Genomic DNA, 21,207 nt, shown 5'->3' with positions numbered 1-21,207 from the left:
GTGAGCCTATTGGCGGGAGAGCCGCGTTCTAGATTCCGTATCGAATACGCACCTGACTCCGCTGCTGCTGCTGCTGCTGCTGCTGGGGCCGACGCCGCCCCGTCGCCTGTACCGCTCTCTCTCTGAGCTGGTGCCGCAGCCTGGCCAGGACCCTGGCCCTGCTCTTGCTGCTGCTCCGCCTGCTGTTGCTCCTGTTGTTGTTGTTGCTGTCCTCTCCCTGCTGGGTCCCTGCGCGCCTCCTCCCTCATCGCCGCCAACTGCTCCGGCAGCTCCGTGTCACCTAGGAGCTCGATCATGGCCCGGCTGAGCGCCTCAAACTCGGCCTGCACGCTGTTTGCGGTGTAGGCTGGCGGGCGAAGAGGACAGGGCAAAAATGGGTAATATAGTTAGTCAAAACTAACCTTCAACAGCAAGTGGAGGATTTTGAATACGCAAATTCTGAACCTCCAATAAGTAGAGACTTAGGAGTTTAGGTCATATATTGAAATAGATGAAGTGGTTAATGCATGGGCTGATTCAGGAATGATAAATTAATCGCAAGTCAGTACGTGAGGGCCTTCCGCAGGACAGCCGCGGTACAGGAGTCCAAGCCAGGCTCGACGCCACGCGTCCCCTTCTTCGGCCCACTTACTGCCGACACATGAAATCCCTTTCCCCGGTGCGAAGTGCGCGATTCCAATTACGCGAGATGGCCTGTCGCGTGGTTGCCTTACCGCTCGACATGAGGGCAGAGGGTAGCGGCGCGTAGCTCTGCTCACCCAGCCGCTGCAGGTAGCGGTGGAGGCTAGAGTACAGGTGCGGAATCTCGGGCATGGGGCCTGGCTGCTGTTGCTGCTGCCCTGATGGCTGCTGCTGCTGCTGCTGCCGGCCGGCCGCCGGACGGACGGTGTTGCCGCCTGTAAGCGAAGTGCAACAGGGCAGCACGCGCAGCCCGATGTAGACGGCGATTACGGACATACAGACAAGAAAACAAACAGAATGGCAGGCAGAGGCGGGCCAGCGGGGTGAACGCACGGCGATGAAGATAAAGAGGACAGGCGTGGCCACTACCGTAAATCATCATCATCATCATCAATATCATCATCACAGCAGTTACGGAACAAGAATGGAAGCGAAAAGCAGCTGTTCCGGAAAAAGCCTCCTGCTTCGCGTTCTTCGCGTTCTTTTTTGGATGCGCAGCTAACAGCGTATTGGCTTTGCACTCCGCAACTCGGATGGACCCGGATGGACAACGAGAGCCCAAGCGAGCCCACAGAAACGGAGATATCAAGTTCAAGAGGTGCACAGAGGGAGTCCCGTGTCAAAGAACGCCAGCATGAGTCTCCCCAGCAAGCTCCCTGGCCCCATGATGTCTTACGACGTCTTACCCAACGAGTTTCCAAGGTTGAAGCCCATGCCCAGATTGAGGTTCATCGTCTGGTTGATTTGCTCCAGGATCTATCACGAAAGATCAGGAACAGGGAGATGTCATGAGAACTCCTGCCCCATGGCCTAAACTACGTCTAAACTAAGATTAAGAGGACAGCGGGCGGGGAACCTTGGCGAGCGAAAAAGGCCCCTCCTTGCAATACAATCGTTCTTGAGGGGACCCGAACCGGCGGCATAGCAAGGTGCCGTTTCGACCCCCCTGTCCGTTCCCGTCCGTGCCCTAGCTTGCCGGCGCACCCGACGTGTATCCTCCTCGAGCCGATTTTCCGCAGACTGTGGTTGCGATGGCCCCTGCTGGCTACCACCACCTGTGGGTGGCAGGGACCAAAGATGAGACCCACCCACATGGGGCGGAGTTAGGAAAGAGAACCATCCGTTCAAGCATGGCCAATGGGTTTGGGGTTTGCGGTCGGATTTTCAGATCTGAACCGCAAGATTTCCAGGTTTTCCGGAACAAGCTTGGATGCAATGTGGGCTGTGCAGCGTGTAATTCTGAGGTTTGATGGCTTCGAACACTGTTGATAACCTCTTCTCAGCGTGCAAGGCGTGATCAATGCCGCCGTGTACGAAACACAGCCTGATTTCCCCAGGAATATTTCTTTGTGTAAGCCAGGGGTTTGTCCGCAAAACTCCCGGCGCACTAAAGCCGAACGTTGGCACAGCACGCGTGGCCAACATGTACCTGTTGTGGCTGGTGCGTCGGCAGGCCGTACCACCATGTGAAGCGTATCGCCATTCTCCACTCCTGGAGAGGAAAGGGAATTCATGGGGAGAACCGCTAAGGTGTCTGTAAAGTAGGGTAGGGGGAAACCGGCCGGGGCCCGGGCCTGGTGGCTAAGCCAGTTGCAAGACGAGCCCCGAGTTGCCCACAAAACGTCACCGGTGTTAAAAACACGAGTTGAGGCTTAAGGACTAGTTCATGCAAGCCGCAAGATGCCATGCCCAAGCTCACCAATGTCTTGAAGTGTGCGCTCATCGGACAGGCCACGCCCGCGGTATATAATGCGCTGCCGATTTGCGGGAGAGTTTTGAATGATGCCCTCGAGCTTCTGCTTGAGGTCACTGACCGTGATCTATGAAAAATTCACCAAAATACAGCTTCGCTCAGAAGTGGAGTCGACAGCGGGAAGTGGCAGGTAATTTCTCGCACCTGTCTGTCAACGTGGACCTCGTACGTCGCTGGCTCTAATGTCTTTACCTTGATCAACACGTCTCCACCCGCTCCCACGGGCAGATTGTCCCCTATGGGAGAGCTGCTCATCTTTTACGTTACGTTCAGCAGGCATATATGAGTTTCGTTATATAAAACATTTGCACAAGCTTTGCCTTTGTGCTTGTGGTCGAGTACTGGGCCGTGCTGTGCTGAGGGCGCAAACGGAATTCCATGCAACCGCAAGCAATCGAAAAAGTACAGCAGCAATGCATAAACAATGCAGACCTGGACACATCTTCAACTTTGCTACTTATTATTTTATGATTTTCTATTCATGAACTTACAAAGATGGCCTCTGCAGTAGCGGCTTCCCAATGTTCGGTCCTGGATGTGGTTCGCCTGCCGAGCCCATCTAGTCTTATAGAGATGGTCACGTCCTCTGCTGGGACGTTGCATGAGGGGCTTTGGTTCCTGAAGCGCTCGGCAGGTGGCGAGGAAGGGATCCGGGACAGCGTGTCGCGAAACGCTTTTGCGCCAGGACGGGAGGGCTTAGCATCTACTTGCTGGAAGGCTGGCCTCAAAGCATCAACGCTTCGTGCGGTTGACCTGAAAGCCTCACTGCTCGGAGTTGTGAGCGTAGGCGGTCTGATCGCTACGGCAACACAGGCAGCTCTGAGCCCTAGAGTGAGTTTAAAGGCCTCCTCAATTTGCAGGGATCATGGCAAGCTGCAGCTTTGAGTTTCGCTAAACGGTGTCTGTCGTTCGGGCCATCGTAAGAAATGTTGCGCGTACGATGTTTTCCAGGGTCCAGGTACTTGCGACCGGAACATGTGCGAACGCTGCTGCAACATTACCACGTCGATTCCGTATGTTGTGTGTGGTTGCCACGCCATGAGGTGCGCAGATTTGGGCGAGGGTTGTTTTGGTTGTTTGCATCAGAAGGTCGACGGACTTGCATAGCACGCTTTGACACATTTTGCTGTCTAACCTTATTGCCGCTGCGGGGACCTGGCTTGCTTCTTAGCTTTCTTGGAACTCAGAGGCACGGCGCCTCCGCTGTTGGACCGGTTCTTGAAATGGACCGCCCTTGGACCGGCCTTTTCCCTCGATAATCCTGCCGTGCAGGCACCGTTGCACGGCCAGCGGGAAGACTTGGGGTGCAAGCATGGTTGGGGTTGGTTTCGCCAGCGCGATCTTCCATGGCTCGTACGGCTCCTTCCGGGAATGGGGCCGGCGGATGGATTTCTGGACGATCTCGGCGGCTAGCAACTTGATGACGCGCGCTCTGTAAGTGTGAAACGAAATTTGCGTCTTACGGGGTCAAATGCCACAGCTGCTCGGCTTGCATGGTGCTCTGGTGGAATTGACACGACGTCGCGTGCACTTCGCTGCTTGTACGTGCTATGGCTGCGCATCGAAGGGGTGCACAATTTGTGCATAGACGAACCAAGGGCGCTAGGTACCTACTGCTCAGCTGCCTATGGTCATTTGTAATGCATGGGTGTTCGGCGTGCTTCTTTTGACTAGTTAGCTTCCGCACGGCACCGTTCGTGGGATATTCCAACCGCCACCACGCAGCTCTGAGTCTTTGTTTTCACCCTTTTCATCCTGATGACGAAAACCCCCACATTCCAAAATCCAGGTTCCCGGGCGTGCCGGCGTCAGTGACCGCCGCGGGCATGCTTGTGACGCCGTTTAAGCCATTCCTAGTGTCGTTCGTGAACAGCACGGCCATGGAGATCAAATTCCTGGCTGCCGCGCGTCGCAACCCCAAGCTCCGAGGGCCGCAGCGCCTGCATGCAACCTGCTGCCTCTTAGGGCTGGGAGCCTTCGCTCTGGAGGACTGGAAGCCGGACCTCCCGCTGGTCCACTCGGTGTGGCATTTACTATCCTCGACAGCGGTAGCCACTATCAATCATCTGCTTGCCGACGTGGAGGAGCAGCAGCGGCTAATGCAAGTTCAGGGCGTCGAGCAGCGGCCCCAGCTGGTGGTGCAGATGCAGCCCCTGCAGCTTTAGGATTTGGCGCAACTGCCGGCAGACGGCATTGTTACCACACAATGTTCGTCCCAGCCCGTACGTTACCCCTGGGCATGACCCGGCAGGCACGCGGAACTCCGTGGTTGCCATTTGGTGATGCCGCAACTTTGTATGCTTTTGCACACGTATCCAGCTAATGGCGTAGTAGTGATGAAGGCTGCGTGGTTTAAGGGCGATTCGGAAGAGCAGTTATGAAAGGGGCGGGTAGGTTTATTTGCAGGTGTGACCTGTTTCCTGGCCCCTGGTTTTGTGTTTAATGTTAGTCATTTTACCTCAATTCATGTGCTTTCGTACCACTGGGTCTTGTGCGGGAATACCGTCTCATAAAGTCAACGATTATGGTTGGGCGATACGGCTCATCTGTGAGCGGGGAGACGATGGAGCACAGGAGATGTGCAGGGTTGAGGGATGGCGCTGTGCATTGCTGCGAGTGGAACAGGGTTTGTGGTGGTGACGTTGCACTGTATTAGAGTAACCCAAATACCTTACCGTGTGCCTGACTAATTGCCATACTGTGTCGAATTGATGTAGGGACATAGCACTGCTTCAACTATCTGGATCTTGCAGACGACAGGCAGTGATGTCTGGATTGCGAGGTAGCAGAAGATGTGACTATTGCACTTTTTCTGTCCTGCATTGACGTCTCCAGGCACATTTGGTGGCTGTTTTAGGAAACAGGGATTAGGGTGGGTACGTGGACGCAATTCAATCCTTCCTTCTGTCGCCGGAATCGTTTGGTCCATCGGCCATCGAGTCTGCGTTTTCGGCACTCCTGGTCCTAGCACACCTTATGTATGAGGAAGGCAAGCGGGAACGGTAGTGGCGGGGCTGAAACCGTACTTGCATGCTCCTTTTCTGGGCGGCGGATTGGCACAGGTTATGCTTCGGCTGCCAAATTCTTTTTTTGTGCACGCTACATTGGCTTGTCAGTGTTCAATTGCTGAATTTTTATGCATGAATGAACTGGACGGGCGTCGACTGGCAGTCCCGAGAAGATTGGTGAAGAGGTGCAGGACATCATCTCCTATGGCTTCGCTTTTTTCCTTATTTCTTTCCTAGGATAGTGAGTACGGCATGACATCCCGCTCAAAAACTCCGTTTGCCTTTTGTGCTGCACTCGCGCGCGCTGCCATTCAAGCCGATGCCCTGCAGCACGCGGGGATTACTAGACCGGACGCTTCGCCTGTTTGCGCCGGAAAATGTGCTGTGTCTTGCATGCTTACGCGTGCAGGTGTTCCTTACTTAAGTCGGTGTGCTCGCGGCGTTAACTGTATGTTCATAAAGTTGTTGCAAGTGCAGCACCGAGGTTGAGCGATGCGTCGGGTAAAATATTGATACGTTGGTATGTCGCCAATGTAAACCAAAAGTGTCGTAAGAGGAAATACCCAAACCCCCGCATTTGCATCTCCCCACGGCAGCAAGGCCCCGGCTTGCCGTAACACTCCGAATTGGACACCTTCAGTCGCGCCTGCGCCGCTTAGATTTCTTATGTTTCTTCTTTAGCTTCTTGTGCTTGGATTTCTTCTTTTGCTTGCGAGCCCTCAGCACCACCTCCAGTGCGCGCCGGATGTCCTTGCTGGCCGGTTGGCCGGGAGCCCCGCCGTGCGCTAGCCCTACAACAAGGTGGGAAACCAGAGGCAGCGGGACCATGATCTGACTCATGTGTGCGTCGTCGTCCTCCATAAGCTGCGCACATAAACCTCTGGTACCTGAACATCCTTCACGCCAAGTATCAATAGCCAATAGAACGAAAACACATAAAAGGAAACATGCCTGTCCATACTACACTTGGCCTCCCCGGGGCTCTATTCCCAGCCATCCAAGGCACCCAAAGCATACGAAGCAATGCCCTTCCTCGATGAACGATCCCATTTCGCTCATGTCGCACACATACCTGGGGTTCCGCTGCTGCTGCTCCCGCTATCGCTGCTGCTCTCAGTGCTCTCGCTGCCGTCGTCGCTACTGTTGCTATCCCGCCGCCGCCGTCTCTCGGCCCCTCCCGCCGCCCAGCTCTCGCCATAAGGCAGCGCCGCGCTGGCGCCATGCGTTTCTCGCTGCGGCCTGCTCAGCGCCACGGCCGACAGCTGATGCCCATGACCCACAGGTCGGCTTGCCGCCGCTGCCGCTGCTGCTGCTGTCGCCACGCCGCGGCCATCAGGCGAACCATCCCCCCAGCGGACCCCCGGCCTACCTCCCCCCCTTCCATCCGCGCCACCAGCTGCTGCGTCTTCCGTCGCCCATCTTTGCCTCCTGTCCCGCTGCTGCTGCTGCAGCTGCTGCTGCTGCTGCCGTTCCTCCTCCTGCACATCCAGCTGCTGCCGCTGGCCCTCCACATGGCGCAGCACAGCATCGAGGTAGGTGGCTGCGTTGCGGTGGCCGGGGTCCAGCTCCAGCGCCCGCCGCAGGTCCCGCTCTGCATCCGCAAAGGCGCGCTGGTTGGCGTGCGCGGCCCCGCGAGCGACATAGGCCTCCGCGCTGCCGGGGTCGAGCTCCAGAGCCCGGCCGTACGCCTTGTGCGCATCGGCGTAGTTTCCTAAACCGCCGCCAGAGGGGATGCACCAAAGCACATCGCACATTCACAGACATGAACATGGAGCCCGAAGGAAAAGCCGCGTCCGCTATCTTACTAGATCAGACCAAATAATAAGCTGCAGAGGTCGGTTCTGGATCGAACAACAGACGCTGGCGTGGTAAGTGCTGCATCTTTAATACCCGGCTACTGATGTGTTATATTTCTTTGGAGCTTGGGGCTTTATGGCTTGGAGGATTATTATGAGGGGGCTTTGCGGGATGGCAGCAGGCGTCGTGTGCTGGATCGGCTTTGTGGCCGGCCGGTCCCAAAAACCAAACTTTGGCCTGCTTGAGCGCAGCATTGCCGACCCCGCGCCGCCCCCGGACTGGGACATTTCACTGGGGGAAGGGGGAGAGTCCAGCATCTTGCCTGAAAACCAGGCCCCAGCCGCGACTTGGCTGTTGCTGCTGCCGTTGCTGCTGCTGTTGCTGCTGCTGTTGCTGCTGACGTTGCTACTGCTTCCAACCCCCTTCCAGTTATCGCACGTGGCCTCCATCTTACCTGTGATATGAAACATCGACACAAGACATACATACAGACGGACTCTCTCTCCGGTGCCCTCACCTAGCCTCGCTGGATCTTCTAGCTGACTGTTCGCAGCTCCGTCCCCTAGACTCACATCCCGCAACACGTACCTTGGAACCACCAACAAGCAAGCTCATCCATCTCACGTCAGAACTTTATTCTGTGGCTTACTACGCTTTTTTTTTAAACCTCGCAAGGCCATGCGCCCACGCCCCAGGTCCCCCTTCATATTCGGACATTCTCCGTAGTCGTAGGACTTTTCAGACTGCTGGAACCCGTGAAACGTTTACCCACGCACCCTGCTTGGCCGCCGCAACGCCCTGTTTCACGGCTTCCAAAGACCACCGCGCGTTGATGTGGGTCTTCATAAGGGCCCGCAGCGCCTCCAAATCCCGCTGTGCCGGCGGCGGCGCCAGCATGGAGCCCGCTAGGCCGTCGTACAACTCCATAAGGCCCATGACCTCCGCCATGGCCACTTCGCAGTGCGGACTGCGGAAGGACCGGCTCTGCTCCAAACTTTCAAAAAAGGCACGGCACGCGTACGGCTTGGATGGCGCCGGTGGCGGCGGCGGCAGCGGTGACGGCGACGACTCCGGAGATGGATCCCCCCCCGGCCCCCTCCACTCCTCCACCCCCTGCTCCCCAACATCCAAGCGATCCCTGCCGTCGGCGGCGGCGCCGCCGCCAACGAGACCCTCCGCGGTGCCAGCCGATCCGCCCTCGCCGCCGCCGCTGCCGCCGCCGCCGCCAGCGGCGGGCTGCGGTGTACCTGCTGCCGCTGCTGCTGCCATCGCCTCCACCTCCTCCGCCGTATAAATCCCCGTTGCGGCTTCGGTACCAGCGGCTCCCGTACCCGCATCAGCTTCTATATCAGCCGTGGATGCAGTGGCCGCGCCACCAGTGTCACCATCATCCTCGTCGTCATCATCGCCATAATCCACCAAGCCCCACGCGGCCCCGGGTCCCTCCCTGCCGCCATTGCCATCACCTCCTACGACCGCAGCCGCTCTTTTCATCTCCACGCTATCCTCCCCCTTACCCTCCACATCCCGGCTGCCCTCCAGACCAGCACTGCATCGCGGCGGTGCGGCCTCTTGCTGGTCGGCAGCGCTGATGGGCGGCCCCAGAGCCCCGGGTGAGCTCCGAAACCCTGCAGCTCCTTCCTCCCCGGGGCCCTCCCGCCCACTGGGACCAGCGTTCCCGTCCTCTTCCTCCTCCTCCTCCCCGGCAAGCCGCCGCTGCCGGTGGTGATGATGATGATGTCGATTTTGCGTGCCATACTGCTCGTCCTGTACGGCAGGCTGAGGAGTTACACGTGTTGGTTGCTGCTGCTGTTGTTGCTGTTGTTGTTGTTGCTGCTGCTGCACCACCATTTCCAGCTGGTCCGCCTCCCTGAAGGTCGTGTCGCCACCTGGAGGTGTACCTGGATGCGGGTGCTGGCCGGGGGAGTCGTCGGGGTGAGGCGCGGGGTCATGTTCGTGTGCGCGGGGGTAGTGGTTTTGGCGGCCGCTACGGTCATGATGCCGCTGCAGTGCTTCAAGCCAGCAGCGATACGACCTCTCCTGTTCAGCCCTTAGGTCCTCCACCTCCCGCTCGGCTATCCCAGCTAGATCGTACAGAGTGGGGGCGCTGGCGAATCCCCACGGTAGTGGCGTTGGCAGCTCAAGACCGCCGCCGCACTCAGCCTGGAGCAGCAGGTCGGGGACCTGGAGGGGGGAGGGTATCACGTGATTCAATTTGAAAAAGATCGACTGCCGCCGCCCAAAGTACCAGCCAAGGCAGGGGGAAAATGGGTTCATGTGTGTGAGGGACGTGCGCATATGTAGGGCTTATGTTTGTATCGTGCATGGTTGATTGCGGGTGGATGAGAGCATGGCGCTGGGGCCGTGGAGGCGGCGACTACCTTGATGTGTCGTGTCTGACAACGAGAAAGCACGATTCCGTGGGCATACTAGCAAGGAGGGCTGAATACAATACCAGTAGTGCCCAAAGAAGGGGAGCCTTTTGAGCAATTTGCGAACCTTTTGCAGTATGAGTTTTCGTAGCCTGTCGATTGACTCCTCCAGCGCGTCCGAATCCATGCCCTCAGGCGGTGCCAAATGCGCCCACCACCTGTCTGAGCAAGTTAGATGTCCAGATTATTCACAATATGAGATGCGTGTAAGGTCGCCAACCCCTTCTCTTGGCATCGCTGCGCGCTGGCTGTCAGCGGGTCGGCAGCGTTTCTCGGTTACACAGTGTTCATGCTAGTTGATGATATAACGACGTTTCCCTTGGCACGTTAGAAGGGATGACGCCGCATAAAGCAGCCTAAAAACACAACTACAAGTTCTGTGAATACAGTCGCCAGAAGCTCAACCTCATAAGAGCACAGCAAAGATCAAATTCGCCACCCTTACATTATGGCTGAGATAGTGGTAAAGGGTAATTGCCGTCTTTTCAGTCAGTGACATTCTTCACTTCTGCAGTGTAGTGTGCGGTGTGCAGGGTTCAGGGTAAGGCAAGGTCCACGCTCATGCAGTTGTGTAGAAAGCAAAGATGAAAGGGCAAAATATTAGATTGAACCGTTTAACTGCACGGCCGTTAACCACTGATAGTACTACTCTCTCCAGGCTCTCACGATTAGACAATGCAAGGTTTAACTTTTACGAGCAGCACAGAATTTTAACGTGCCAAAATGGTTTACTTCAGACGTATTGGGGATTCCCCCACATCGCCAAACCATTTTTTGCTTCAATAATGCACCCACCTGAACATGTTTGGTAACGTGACTATGCTGCCATGCCTGCTGGAAAGAAATTTTCTCATCCGAGTGCCGAGTTCTTATCCGAGCCGTTATATCCGTTCAGCAACGATGTCGTACATTTCTTTATGTGCATGGCTGTTCTGTGGATAGGTCTACCAACCGCGTGAGCTACATCGCCCCGGATGGATTTTTGGCCGCAAGCGGTCAATCGCCCCAGTTGGCAACTTAGGAGTACGTAACCAGCAGGCAGTAGAGGATGTCGCCGTAATGAGTCCATATGATGCAGGTCCGTTGGGAACTTGGCGTTGTCATTTTTGGCGTTTTCCCGAGCGGCGATTTGCGCGAAATTTTCTGGAAGTTGATGACCAGCGCGGAACAGCCTGTGTCCTTGACAGGATTACGTTTTCCTACCGTATTTTACTACGCACGCCCGCGCGGACACCTGGCCCAGACCAGGTGCCGCCCTGGAGCGATGCTAACCGATTTCTTGCCAGCGCGCTGCTCGCAATTCCAGCACAATCATCTTTTTCTCTTAAACACCAGCAATTTAGTAGGGTTGACGAACGTGAAAGAAACTCGACCCGAACAAAGTCGAGTTTGTCATGTCAACGGTATAGCATTCCTTCAAGCCACAAAGGACACAGTAGTTCAAATAGTAATAATAGTAATGCTCTTATTATAGGAACAAATATCTGGTTCGTTCTTGTATGTGCGATAGCGACAGCCACGTGCGGCATTCCAACCTGCAAGATGTGAGACAGAAAAGATGATAAATGCCTTATTGCTACTGGTGAACTTTGTAAAAATGAAAGCAAAACTGTCCAATGTCTTTCTGTACGGCGACCCTGAACACCACTGCATGACCTGCCAAGGGCTGCAACAAAATTCGCTCCTGACTTTTTTGGGACGATGTACGAACTGTTTATTCGCGAAGTACGACCGGACACATTTGTGCGAGAGGCTGCTTAAACACCTCACTGCCGCCATCCCTGCCATCGCCACTGCCGCCGTCGCCATCCCTGCCATCGCCACGGCCGCCGTCGCCATTCCTGGCGACGGCGGGATCAATGGCGATGACAGGGATGGCGACAGTGGCAATGGCGGCAGTGGGGATGGCGACGGTGGCAATAGCGACGGGGGGGATGGCGACGGTGGCAATGGTGATGCCATCGCCATTACTGCTGTCGCCATCTCCACCCTCACTATTGCTGCCGTCGCCATCCCCAAAGCCGCCATTACCGCCGTCGCCATCGCCACCGCTACCATTGCCGCTGTCACCATCCACCTCGTCGCCAACCCTGCCATTCCACCGTCGCCGTCCCCACTGTCACCCGAACCACCGCCCCCACTGCCGCTGCCCCCCGAGTTTCCTCACGTTCGTCAACCCTACCAAATTGCTGGTGTTTAAGAGAAAAAGACGGTTATGCTGGAATTGCGAGCAGCGCGCTGGCAAGAAATCGGTTAGCATCGCTCCAGGGCGGCACCTCGTCTGGGCCAGGTGTCGCGGACGGTATGCTTTTACTTTTGAGGGTCAAGACTGACACGACGTCGTGCTCCCGTCCAGTACTGTGACTTATGTAACAGCCCTGATATTGGTTTTAAGTTTCTAATCTTTTGTTGTTTCTTTCGTAGCCTCTGGCTTGCTTGGGTCGTACAAGCTCGTGGTGTTTGTGATTAACATTGCCAAAAGCACTACTATTTACAGTTTCCCTCGCATAAACAATCGTTTTGTTGCTCAAGAATGGTGCTCAAGAAAGGAACCGGCTCCAGTTGGCGACTGGAGGAAGCATTAGTTCCTAACTTGCCCGATCAGCAGAGCCCGACATCAGACGCTTGCTGAGAGACAAAGAAGAGAAGAATACTAAGCCTACAACTAATGTTGTAGGGATGCCTTACATACGTCTGGTAAAGCCTTGCACGACACAAAGTCGTACTGATCAAAGCTAAACCATACCTACTCGGTAACGAACACAAATCCCTTAAAAATGGCACATACCGGAACTCAGATAGGGAGCATCTCCCATTCACGGTCGTTGACGCGGCCTAGCAAAGTCGCGTCGCGACCCCTATTTTCTCGTAAGGTTCACCAGCGTGTACAAATTTCCACCGGGGCTGCTCCTGCTCAAGTTGTTACTTCAGGTCCGATGGGTATTCACTTGATCATGGCCGATCGCCTAAACAATTTGATGAATTTACCTGATATCTCTATGCTCCTACTGATGGGAGGTTACGACCCTGCCAATCAGACTGAGCTTTGCGTTGCTTCACGGTCACATCAATCCGTGCAGAGTTGCTAAATTTGGAGAATGCTTTGGAGGCGCCCAGTGATGAAGCGCAGCGTAACTCCTCGATCCAGGTCCCATGGCAGATCTTGGAGCCAAAGACCAATCCTGAGCAGCAAACCCCTCTCCATACATGGCGTAGGAACTGGATCCCTATCTCCCCAGTCTCAGGCTTGGACCCCAGCCGCCCCAACCCGGTGATGGTCCTGGGTGAGCAGCTGGTCGTGTGGCGCCACTCCCTCCGCGGCTGGGTGGTGCAGCGGGACGTGTGTCCGCACCGCCTGGCGCCGCTGTCGGAGGGCCGCTTGGAGGCAGCAGGCACTCGACTGGCGTGCGCGTATCACGGCTGGGAGTTCGACGAGGAGGGCAGCTGCACAAAGGTACCGCAGGTACGACACAGTACGGCAGGGGAGAGGCGGCGGGGTCCATGGATTCAGATATTGAGGACTCAAAAGTTGAAGATCCTCTTCTATGGTGACAATTCACAGTGCGCGTCGAAACTCAGGCCCTCTCAGGCTCTGAACTATATGACCTGAGTGGTTGAGCCTCGACCAGTAGAATGCAGTCGGTTGGGCTGGACTTCCGTCTTGCACTGATTGATGTGAATCCTCTCTCAAGGATCCCTTTGGGAGCGAACTGCCCCACGTGCTGCGGTCGACGACGACAATAACGGCGGAGATGTGTAGTAGTAGTAGCTGGCCTCGCTGAAAACGCTTCTCGAGACGCTGGTGGACGCGTTTAGCTCGTATTTGTAGTTGTTCAAGGTGCCGTACAGTGTAACGGCACTACTACGAGATGTAATGATTAGCAAACAGGAACGAGCAGGAACCAGTATGTGTGGCGTTGCCCTTCCCGCCGCCATCTCTTTTCGTTAGCGTTAGCAGTCGGAGACCACTTCCGGACCACGACCGCTCAACCCCGCGGAGACCCCTCTTCACTGCCATTCCCCAGTGGCCGGCCCACCGCAACCCACAGCAACCCACCGCAACCCACCGTGTGGAGTCGTTCCTCCCCTTATTGTCTTTTGTCATCGCCACACTTCTTTCTACCATCCACAGGCGATTCTAGTATATGTTTTGCAATAAAATTCCCGCGCCCCGCTGCCGCACCCTGCCACCCCTGCCATCCCTCCATCCCTCCATCCCTCCATCCCTGCCATCCCTCCATCCCGCCACCCGTGCCACCCCTCCACCAGCTTTCTTCCGACCCCCGGGCTGCCGCCACCGCCTGCTCCAGCCCTCGCTCCTGCGTCACCTCCTACCCCACCCTGGAGCTGGATGGACTCCTGCTCGTGTGGATGGACGACAGCAAGGAGGGAAGGCAGCAGGCGAAGATAGCTCCGAAACCCAAGCTGCTTGAAGATGGCGCCAAACCCATCCTGGACTCGTGGTTTGCGAACGAGATGCCCGTGGATTATACGTAAGCACGTTCCTTAGCGAACCGGAATGGTTCTTTTTTGAAATTTCAAATTATACCTCTCTGTTGGATCTCTAGTACTGACTACATCTCTAGTAACGGTTACATGGCCCATATCCATTTATCTCGAACTGCCTAACTACCTAACTACCCAACCAAGTACCGAACTACCGAACCCCCCTCGACCCTCCTTCCCTCCCATTGCCATTCCTTTCCTTCCTCTTCTCCTTCTTCTTGTTCTTCTTGTTTTGTTTGTTTCCAGGTATTGGCTGGAGCAGGGCATGGACCCCTCCCACGCCAATTTTCTGCACCACGGTGGTGAGTTTTATCTGGGGGTCAATCGAGCCAGTCCATCAAGCCAGTCAACCAAGCAACCAGTTAGCTGAACTCATACATGCATTACGGCTGGAGAACCAATGAACACACCATACACCATTTAAAAAGGTTTCGATCCAACTGCATCAGATTTACAACTTTGACGTTGCGTTACGTTACGTTGTGCGCCCTTCGCACTGCGTCCCGAAACGTGACCCCACGGTGAAAGCGGGTGGGGCGGTTCCTGCAGCCTTTCGACTGGTGGTAGCTCTGCGAAAGTGGCTGCAGTGCGGTGTTGGTCCACTTGTTGGAATAAGTCCACGTGGAGACGCCCTCACGCCCCGTGTTCTCTTCTAATCTGTATCACATGTTGATGGTTATACATATCGTAAGGCCCTTTGCTCGGCACCTTTGTGGCCGATCTGCGGTGGTAATTTTTACCAAATGAATCATGCGATAAAGTCACGGTCAGGTTCGGCCAGACCTGCCACTGAGGCGCTGTTCCCTGGAAATGGAGAGCGCTCTTGTTCATTTGTCGAGCGCTCCGACATGCATGTATATGTATATGGGTTTTTCGGTGATGGCGACTTTGCTGATGATGCCGCACACAACCCACTACATTCCCTCCACCGCGTTCTTTACCTACAGCCCTATTTCGCTCGGAGAACAGCTTGCCCATGAGTGCCAAGTCCGTGAAGGACGTGGACCTGGCGGGTGGCTTCATGTGGGAGCACGGCGCCTACGAGAAGAAGCAGGGCGACATGCGGGGCTTCCGAGAGTTCCTGCCGCCCTTCTGCACCAAGTAAGCAGTCCCTGGTCGCGAGGAAGCCTGGGGGGCTCCATTACATGGGGGGGGGCCAACACATGCAGGCCGCGTGTCTTGGCAGAGTCTGAAGACGTGGCAGGTCCCGGCACATGTACGGCACCGTGGCGACGACTTCGTTAGGTTGCCGTGACTGCCTTCTCCTCCATGCCTGAGATGCGGCCAGTGTGTGGACTCGGAGCCGCTGAACACCTTGGCTTGGATGTGACCTCAGCGCGCCGCTTTTCCTGTTCGTTCCATGAAATGCAGGACTCTGTATCTGATGCCTAATGGGACCGCCACGCACAGCACCATCTTCGTCGTACCCGTACGGCCGGGCGTGTGCCGTACCGTTGGTGTGTTTGCTAGGGGGCCGCCGCCGTCCCATCTGCAGCTTCAGCCACAAGACGCCGCCGCTGACGTCTCGAACAATGTGTCAAAGACGGCGGCGGCGGCGGCGGCGGAGGTCGTCAAGAGGACCGATCCGGAGGCGACATCGGGCGGGGAGAACAACGACAAGAACACGGCGAAGAAGAGTGGAGGGGCTCTTGCAGCCTGGCTGCTTTCTCTGGTTGGGAAATTGCCGCATTGGGTGTTACTCTCCGGCCTCATTACGGACCAAGACCTCGTCATGATGAGCAGGTGGGTCACAGCTTTCGCACTCAGACGGGGGTGAGGGACGGAACGGTCGCCACCACAAACGGAAACAAACGGAATCATGTTGATAATCTCTTCCTTGTATTTCCTGTGCATACAGAAATTCACTGTAGGTGGCTGTAGGTGGCTTGACGAGGGAAATTCACACATGTACACGTGGCGTAAATAGGTGTAGTTCTTCATGGAAGCCCTTGGAAGCGTGGGATATATTCCGCTTACATGCCCTCCACCTCCGCGGTGACCTTCCACGTGCATCGCAGCAGCTTCCATGAGCCGTCTAGGTTGGGGTGGGGGCCGCGACGCGCCTGAGCGACTGTGGCTGATGTCATGTTGGCCCGTTGGGGCCCCTCCTGGGTGACCTTCCGCAGGCAGGAGGTGCTGATGCGCCGTGAAGGCCTCACCGCACGCGACTACAACCTCAACAGCAAGGCGGATGCGGGTGTGGCGGCCGCGAACGTGTGGCTGAAGAAGGCGGGCTATCCGGAGAGCCTCTGGGGCAAGGGACCTGCACCTCAGTCGGGCCCTACGTTCAGCAGCTGGCCCGCTACAGAGCTCTCCCTGGAGCAGCTGCTGTCACGACAGGACAGGCATGTACGACACTGCGCGGTCTGCCAGAGGGGAATGAAGCTGGTGACGGCAGTGTGTACGGCACTGACGGCGGCGGCGGGAGTGGCCGCGGTGGCGGCAACCATCCTGGCGGTTATGGCGGTGGCAAAGGGTGTCGCCGCTGTTGGCGGTTGGGGTTCGTTAGCGGGTGCCGTAGTGGCGGTTGTGGTCCTGGCGGCGTTGGCGGTCCAGGGATGGTCGTTCCGCGAGGAGAGGTTTGTGTCAGGTGCCGCGCAGTGGCGCCGAATAGGCGGGTTCTCGCTGGTGGGCTCAAAGCACCGTTAGTAAAGAAGACGACTGAATGATTGCAACGATGGTTACAGGCGCCCTCCCCAACGCCGCCAAGCCGGCCGTGGCTGTGGTTGGTTCCGGAGCTACCTGCTTTGTGCTCGAGGTTAGAGGATATCTAGCATTACGGCTGGCGATGAGTCTTGTGAAGCCAGGTCATAAAGTTTCTAATCATATTATATTGCCCATCCAATTTATTTGGTAATTTCACCGCCTTTTTTTTGCAAGAACGCCGGTTTTTCCATACCTAGTTGGTGAGTCCTGGGGACTTCCAGGATCGCACATTCCGGCACGAGCACGGTTCGCGTCACACAGCGGTGCTTGGAACGGCAAAGCCTGCATGGGGAATGCCTGCATTGGATTTGGGCTGGCTGGCCATGTGGCCACTAAGAGTGGGAGACGCGGAGGCACTCATTTTTGTATTCCCGTGTCTATGTATGTGTGTGTGTGTGGGGGGGAGCGAACAGACCGTGATCGCCGGAAGGTGACCTGGAGGGGTGAGGGGAGGCAGAGCTGTATGTATGTATGTACGTACGTGATTATGTGAGAGGGCTGGGGCCCGTCCATTGTTGGCCCCTCATCCGTGACTGAGAGCCTTCCATTCCATCCGAAGGAAATACCTTCTTCTTCTATACATGACGTGATGCGGCACGATCCTACTATTGTGGTTGTGCATGTGAGATAGATACATTCCTGCACCTTAACTCGTTTGCTGTTGCCTGTGGAGGCGATATTTTGGCACATTTTGGAGTAATGTTTCAATACCGTAGTGACAGGAAATGTTCGTGATTTTATTGTTCGAGACACCCTCAAAATTACACCCGAAATTATTGGTGAAACTGTTGAATTCGTGAGAAGCCAACGCAACCGAAGCAACGGTGCCTGCAATATTCGTTAATGGGTCCGACTCAGAACGCTTATTGACGCAAAAGCTGGCCAATGCATGCACGGTTATTTAGGAGCGGCAAAACCAGCTCTATCCGTAGCTGGGGCGCCGCGAGCAAGTGTGAAGAGTCCGCATTGAAGGAGTCTTTGTTGCTTAGGCCGCTTGGCCCTCGGATCCATGTCCGTTCAATTACTATGGATGTATATATGGCCAGAAAAGTGGAATTCGACGAGTAATTACTGTGTTGAAGGCATTACACGATTTGGCTTCGGAGCACACATATATTCGTGACGACCATCGCCTGGAACAGCTTGTAATTTATATGTGACATAATTTCGTGATGCCGTCACGAAATTAAAATCACGAACATTTCCTGTCACTACGGTATGTTCGTATGTATACCTTGATTATACACGCCATGAAATGTTTCATTGTTTGCGCGATTTCGAATTTGGACTATTCAAACACACCCTAAGGTCGCTCGGGAGCAGCAAAAGGTGGATAGCATGCCCGGCGGAAAAATTCCATTGGTTGTTGTTATAGTGGTGGTGGTGATAGTGGTGGTGGTGGAGATGCTGGGGTGGCTGGTGAAGTTGATGGTGGGGTTGGGGAGCCTTGGTGGGGTGGATGGGGGTGGGGGGGTGGGGTTGTTATCAGTGTTGGTGTTGTTTTCTTGTGACTTGTGACTTTGCGAGTCGTAAGCCGTACGCAGGAATGCACATCGCCTCGCACTCGCACTCGCAAAATTCGTTTTGCGCCCAGCCGTAAAGCTAGCGCGCACACGTCATCGTACTGCATCCGTTTTGACACTCCTTTGCACGCCACTATGCAGCAAGAGCTTACCGTTCTCTCTCTTCTATAAACCAGATTTTTGCTTGTCGCAGAGGTGAGATCTTTGTTGGCTTTGTTTCCTGTGGTGACATAGAGCAGCAGGCTGGCATGCGTGTCATATGAAACTGTAGGTTGGATAACTAGTGGCTTATTGAAGATCTCAATCTCAAGGTGGGGGTCAGTAATCATTTGCGAGGCGAGGGGTGTTGCGGTGGGTTGTTGTTGTACTTAACGTTACGCGCTTTTGGTCGCGTGGGGATGATGGGTGGATGGACGGATGGATGGACGGATGGATGGACGGATGGATGGACGGATGGATGGACGGATGGATGGACGGATGGATGGACGGATGGATGGACGGATGGATGGACGGATGGATGGACGGATGGATGGACGGATGGATGGACGGATGGATGGACGGATGGATGGACGGATGCATGGACGGATGGATGGACGGATGGATGGACGGATGGATGGACGGATGGATGGACGGATGGATGGACGGATGGATGGATGGACGGATGCATGGATGGATGGAAGCTTCAGGGAGCCCGGCTGCGGGCAGTGGCGGTGCATATAAGGGCGCGCGGTACATGTGTAAGGGCGCGAATTGCCCGCAAGCTGGGAACAGTTCGCTGTTGTCAGTTTGAGGGTGCCTGACGGCTCTGGGGTTGAAGCTGCGAAGCTGCTGCTGTTTTACTATGTCGTGTAAACGACACTTCAGACTGTATGATTGTGCGCTTACCAGTGGCTAAGATGTAGCTGTGGTTTAGTTATTACGGTTTGGCTTCAGCCATGCAAGTGGGGGGAACAGTTCATGGAGTGTCATTGATTTTTACACTTCCATTACACTTCCGCAAACCGCGCAGTGCTGTGCTAGCTACTTTGCCTCCCAAACCCCGGGGTCCCGGGGGAACCTGCATTCGCTAGCGACCAGCCCTTCACCAGTAATAGCACAAACGGGCCCCCGGCAGGAGGGTAGGATCCGGGCTGGAATTAGGGAGGAGCTCTGTCGCAGAATTAGCCTGGATTTTATTCCTGACAAAAGAATTGGTCTGCCGAGGTCTGGAATTGTTCTGGCGGACTCGCCGGAGGTATTCGAATTGCGCTGTGGAGCCTCGGAATTGGGCTGTGCTGGGCCTGAATTGGCCTGTCCGGGTGTCGAATTGGCCTGTCCGGGTGCCGGATTGGCCTAACAGGGTATTGAATTAGCCTGACAGGGTATCGAATTGACCTGTTCGGGGTGTCAAATTGGCCTGACAGGTATCGAATTAGCGTGTTCAGGGTGTCGAATTGGCTGTCAAGTTGGCAGGATTGGCTCGGGCTGGCATCCAAAAGCACATGACTTTTAAGGAATTTACAGAAAACTTTGCAAGAGGACCGCTTACAAGTGCCTCATGTGCGTATTAGTTTCGATCCCACGACATGGAGTGGGAAAACTTGCACACCTGGTTACCGTACTCCGGCACTACTACTACTACCGGAGGCAAGCACTCAGGGCCACGACTGCATTACCCAGTCAAGTCAGCCGCCGAGGTCCCACTGTTTTCCCACCACACTTCATCGGCAGTTCGTCCAGTTTATCCCACAACACTCGTATGCATGAATAGGTTCGGGTGGAAACAATGACAAATCTCTGATACACCGCTAAACTCAGTACCACGAGCTACATTGAAAACAAATGAAAATGCAGATGTCTGCCGAGAAGAATATGTTCACCATATGCAATCTATGCCTTAATCCATCGAGCTCTCCGTTGGGCGGGGCATGGCCCATGAAGTCGCCCCCGGTATTCCGCCCATGCAACCAAACAATGACACAAAACGTTGCACGCCTGGGCCCATGTAAACCACGACACTTCCGTGTGAATTGGCTACCTGCGCTCCCCATGTCAGGGGTCCTCCCTCCTGCTGTTGACTCCCGGATTGCCCACGCACAAACGCCAAACGTTGGCGCAGAAAACAGACAGGCCATTGTAGTATGGCATCAAACCACGCCTAAGGTACGCGGGCCTGCTGTGGGGTACATTAAAAGCCAGGAGCATGGCCATGCGTTCACGGGCGAATGACTGGTACCAAATAGGATCAGCAATGTCGACACTGTAACACGTGCTGCAGGCGCCAGCTCATCAACCCCCGGAAGATGATGATGATCGGGCCATACCTCATCAGCTTCCCTGCACTGCGCGCGCTGAGCAAGCGCATGCCCCATGTCAACATCTCGTCCCAGGATCTCAACTACAAGGACAAACAGAACCAGCGCGCCACTCTCAAGTAGGCTCTATCCAACCTGGAATTAGGTACAGACTGGTTTGTGGCTGACTTACCGCCATTCACTGACAGACAGGTTGGCCGACCTCGATATGGATCCCTCAACTGGAAGCGTCAAGGCAGTCAGTGTGCTGCATGACGCACTGGAGACAGGTTCACGCAGTCCGGTTGGCGGTGATGGTCCTATCGTTGACGGCTCGTATTATGCTACCTTCCTCTATGTGACGTTCATGCATTATTTAGTAGCTGGCCGCTGAAAAGGCCTCTCGAGATGCTGGTGGTCGTGCTATGCGTGTACCAGCTTACTGTGCTTACTGTGTACCAGCTACTACAGCTACATTGTGCCGGGCCACACTACTGCAGGGCAGGCGCGTGTGCTTACATTTCTTGT

General features: G+C 55.5%; 5 protein-coding genes across 5 annotated transcripts; 2 read left to right on the top strand and 3 right to left on the bottom strand.

Moving 5' to 3' along the window:
- Positions 1–1,367: 1,367 nt before the first annotated feature.
- Positions 1,368–2,689, bottom strand: VOLCADRAFT_116212 (uncharacterized protein; the record flags this gene model as incomplete). The annotated part of the gene is made up of 5 exons (XM_002946722.1): positions 1,368–1,437; positions 1,666–1,736; positions 2,111–2,215; positions 2,381–2,501; positions 2,579–2,689. Coding segments are annotated over 5 exons (478 nt in total), but the record flags the coding sequence as incomplete, so codon positions are not given.
- A 216-nt stretch (positions 2,690–2,905) lies between these two features.
- Positions 2,906–5,107, top strand: VOLCADRAFT_79360 (uncharacterized protein). The gene is made up of 4 exons (XM_002946909.1): positions 2,906–3,265; positions 3,386–3,477; positions 3,707–3,868; positions 4,224–5,107. Exons 1-4 carry the CDS (start codon positions 2,930–2,932, stop codon positions 4,597–4,599), a joined length of 966 nt encoding a protein of 321 aa, XP_002946955.1. The 5' UTR covers positions 2,906–2,929; the 3' UTR covers positions 4,600–5,107.
- A 1,864-nt stretch (positions 5,108–6,971) lies between these two features.
- VOLCADRAFT_37481 (uncharacterized protein) lies at positions 6,972–7,154 on the bottom strand (the record flags this gene model as incomplete). The annotated part of the gene is made up of 1 exon (XM_002946721.1): positions 6,972–7,154. A coding segment is annotated over one exon (183 nt), but the record flags the coding sequence as incomplete, so codon positions are not given.
- A 5,302-nt stretch (positions 7,155–12,456) lies between these two features.
- On the top strand, positions 12,457–16,826 carry VOLCADRAFT_120385 (uncharacterized protein; the record flags this gene model as incomplete). The annotated part of the gene is made up of 7 exons (XM_002946908.1): positions 12,457–12,602; positions 12,752–13,134; positions 13,941–14,164; positions 14,424–14,479; positions 15,125–15,278; positions 15,549–15,920; positions 16,304–16,826. Exons 2-7 carry the CDS (start codon positions 12,946–12,948, stop codon positions 16,824–16,826), a joined length of 1,518 nt encoding a protein of 505 aa, XP_002946954.1. The 5' UTR covers positions 12,457–12,602; positions 12,752–12,945.
- Positions 16,827–17,260: 434 nt separating this feature from the next.
- On the bottom strand, positions 17,261–18,665 carry VOLCADRAFT_87072 (uncharacterized protein; the record flags this gene model as incomplete). Its single annotated transcript, XM_002946720.1, has 3 exons — positions 17,261–17,318; positions 18,186–18,329; positions 18,559–18,665. 3 exons carry the CDS (start codon positions 18,663–18,665, stop codon positions 17,261–17,263), a joined length of 309 nt encoding a protein of 102 aa, XP_002946766.1.
- Positions 18,666–21,207: the final 2,542 nt, after the last annotated feature.

The sequence above is a fragment of the Volvox carteri genome (assembly GCF_000143455.1).
Source record: "Volvox carteri f. nagariensis unplaced genomic scaffold VOLCAscaffold_4, whole genome shotgun sequence".
In the NCBI taxonomy this organism is placed as follows: domain Eukaryota; kingdom Viridiplantae; phylum Chlorophyta; class Chlorophyceae; order Chlamydomonadales; family Volvocaceae; genus Volvox; species Volvox carteri.
This window is presented reverse-complemented; position numbering and strand designations above follow the sequence as displayed.

Coding starts and splice junctions, on each gene's coding strand:
- VOLCADRAFT_79360 (XM_002946909.1), top strand. CDS start 2,930: ATGGCCTCTGCAGTAGCGGCTTCCCAATGTTCGGTCCTGGATGTGGTT. Junction 3,266..3,385: donor AGGCAGCTCTGAGCCCTAGA/GTGAGTTTAAAG, acceptor GATGTTTTCCAG/GGTCCAGGTACTTGCGACCG. Junction 3,478..3,706: donor TGTGGTTGCCACGCCATGAG/GTGCGCAGATTT, acceptor CCTGCCGTGCAG/GCACCGTTGCACGGCCAGCG.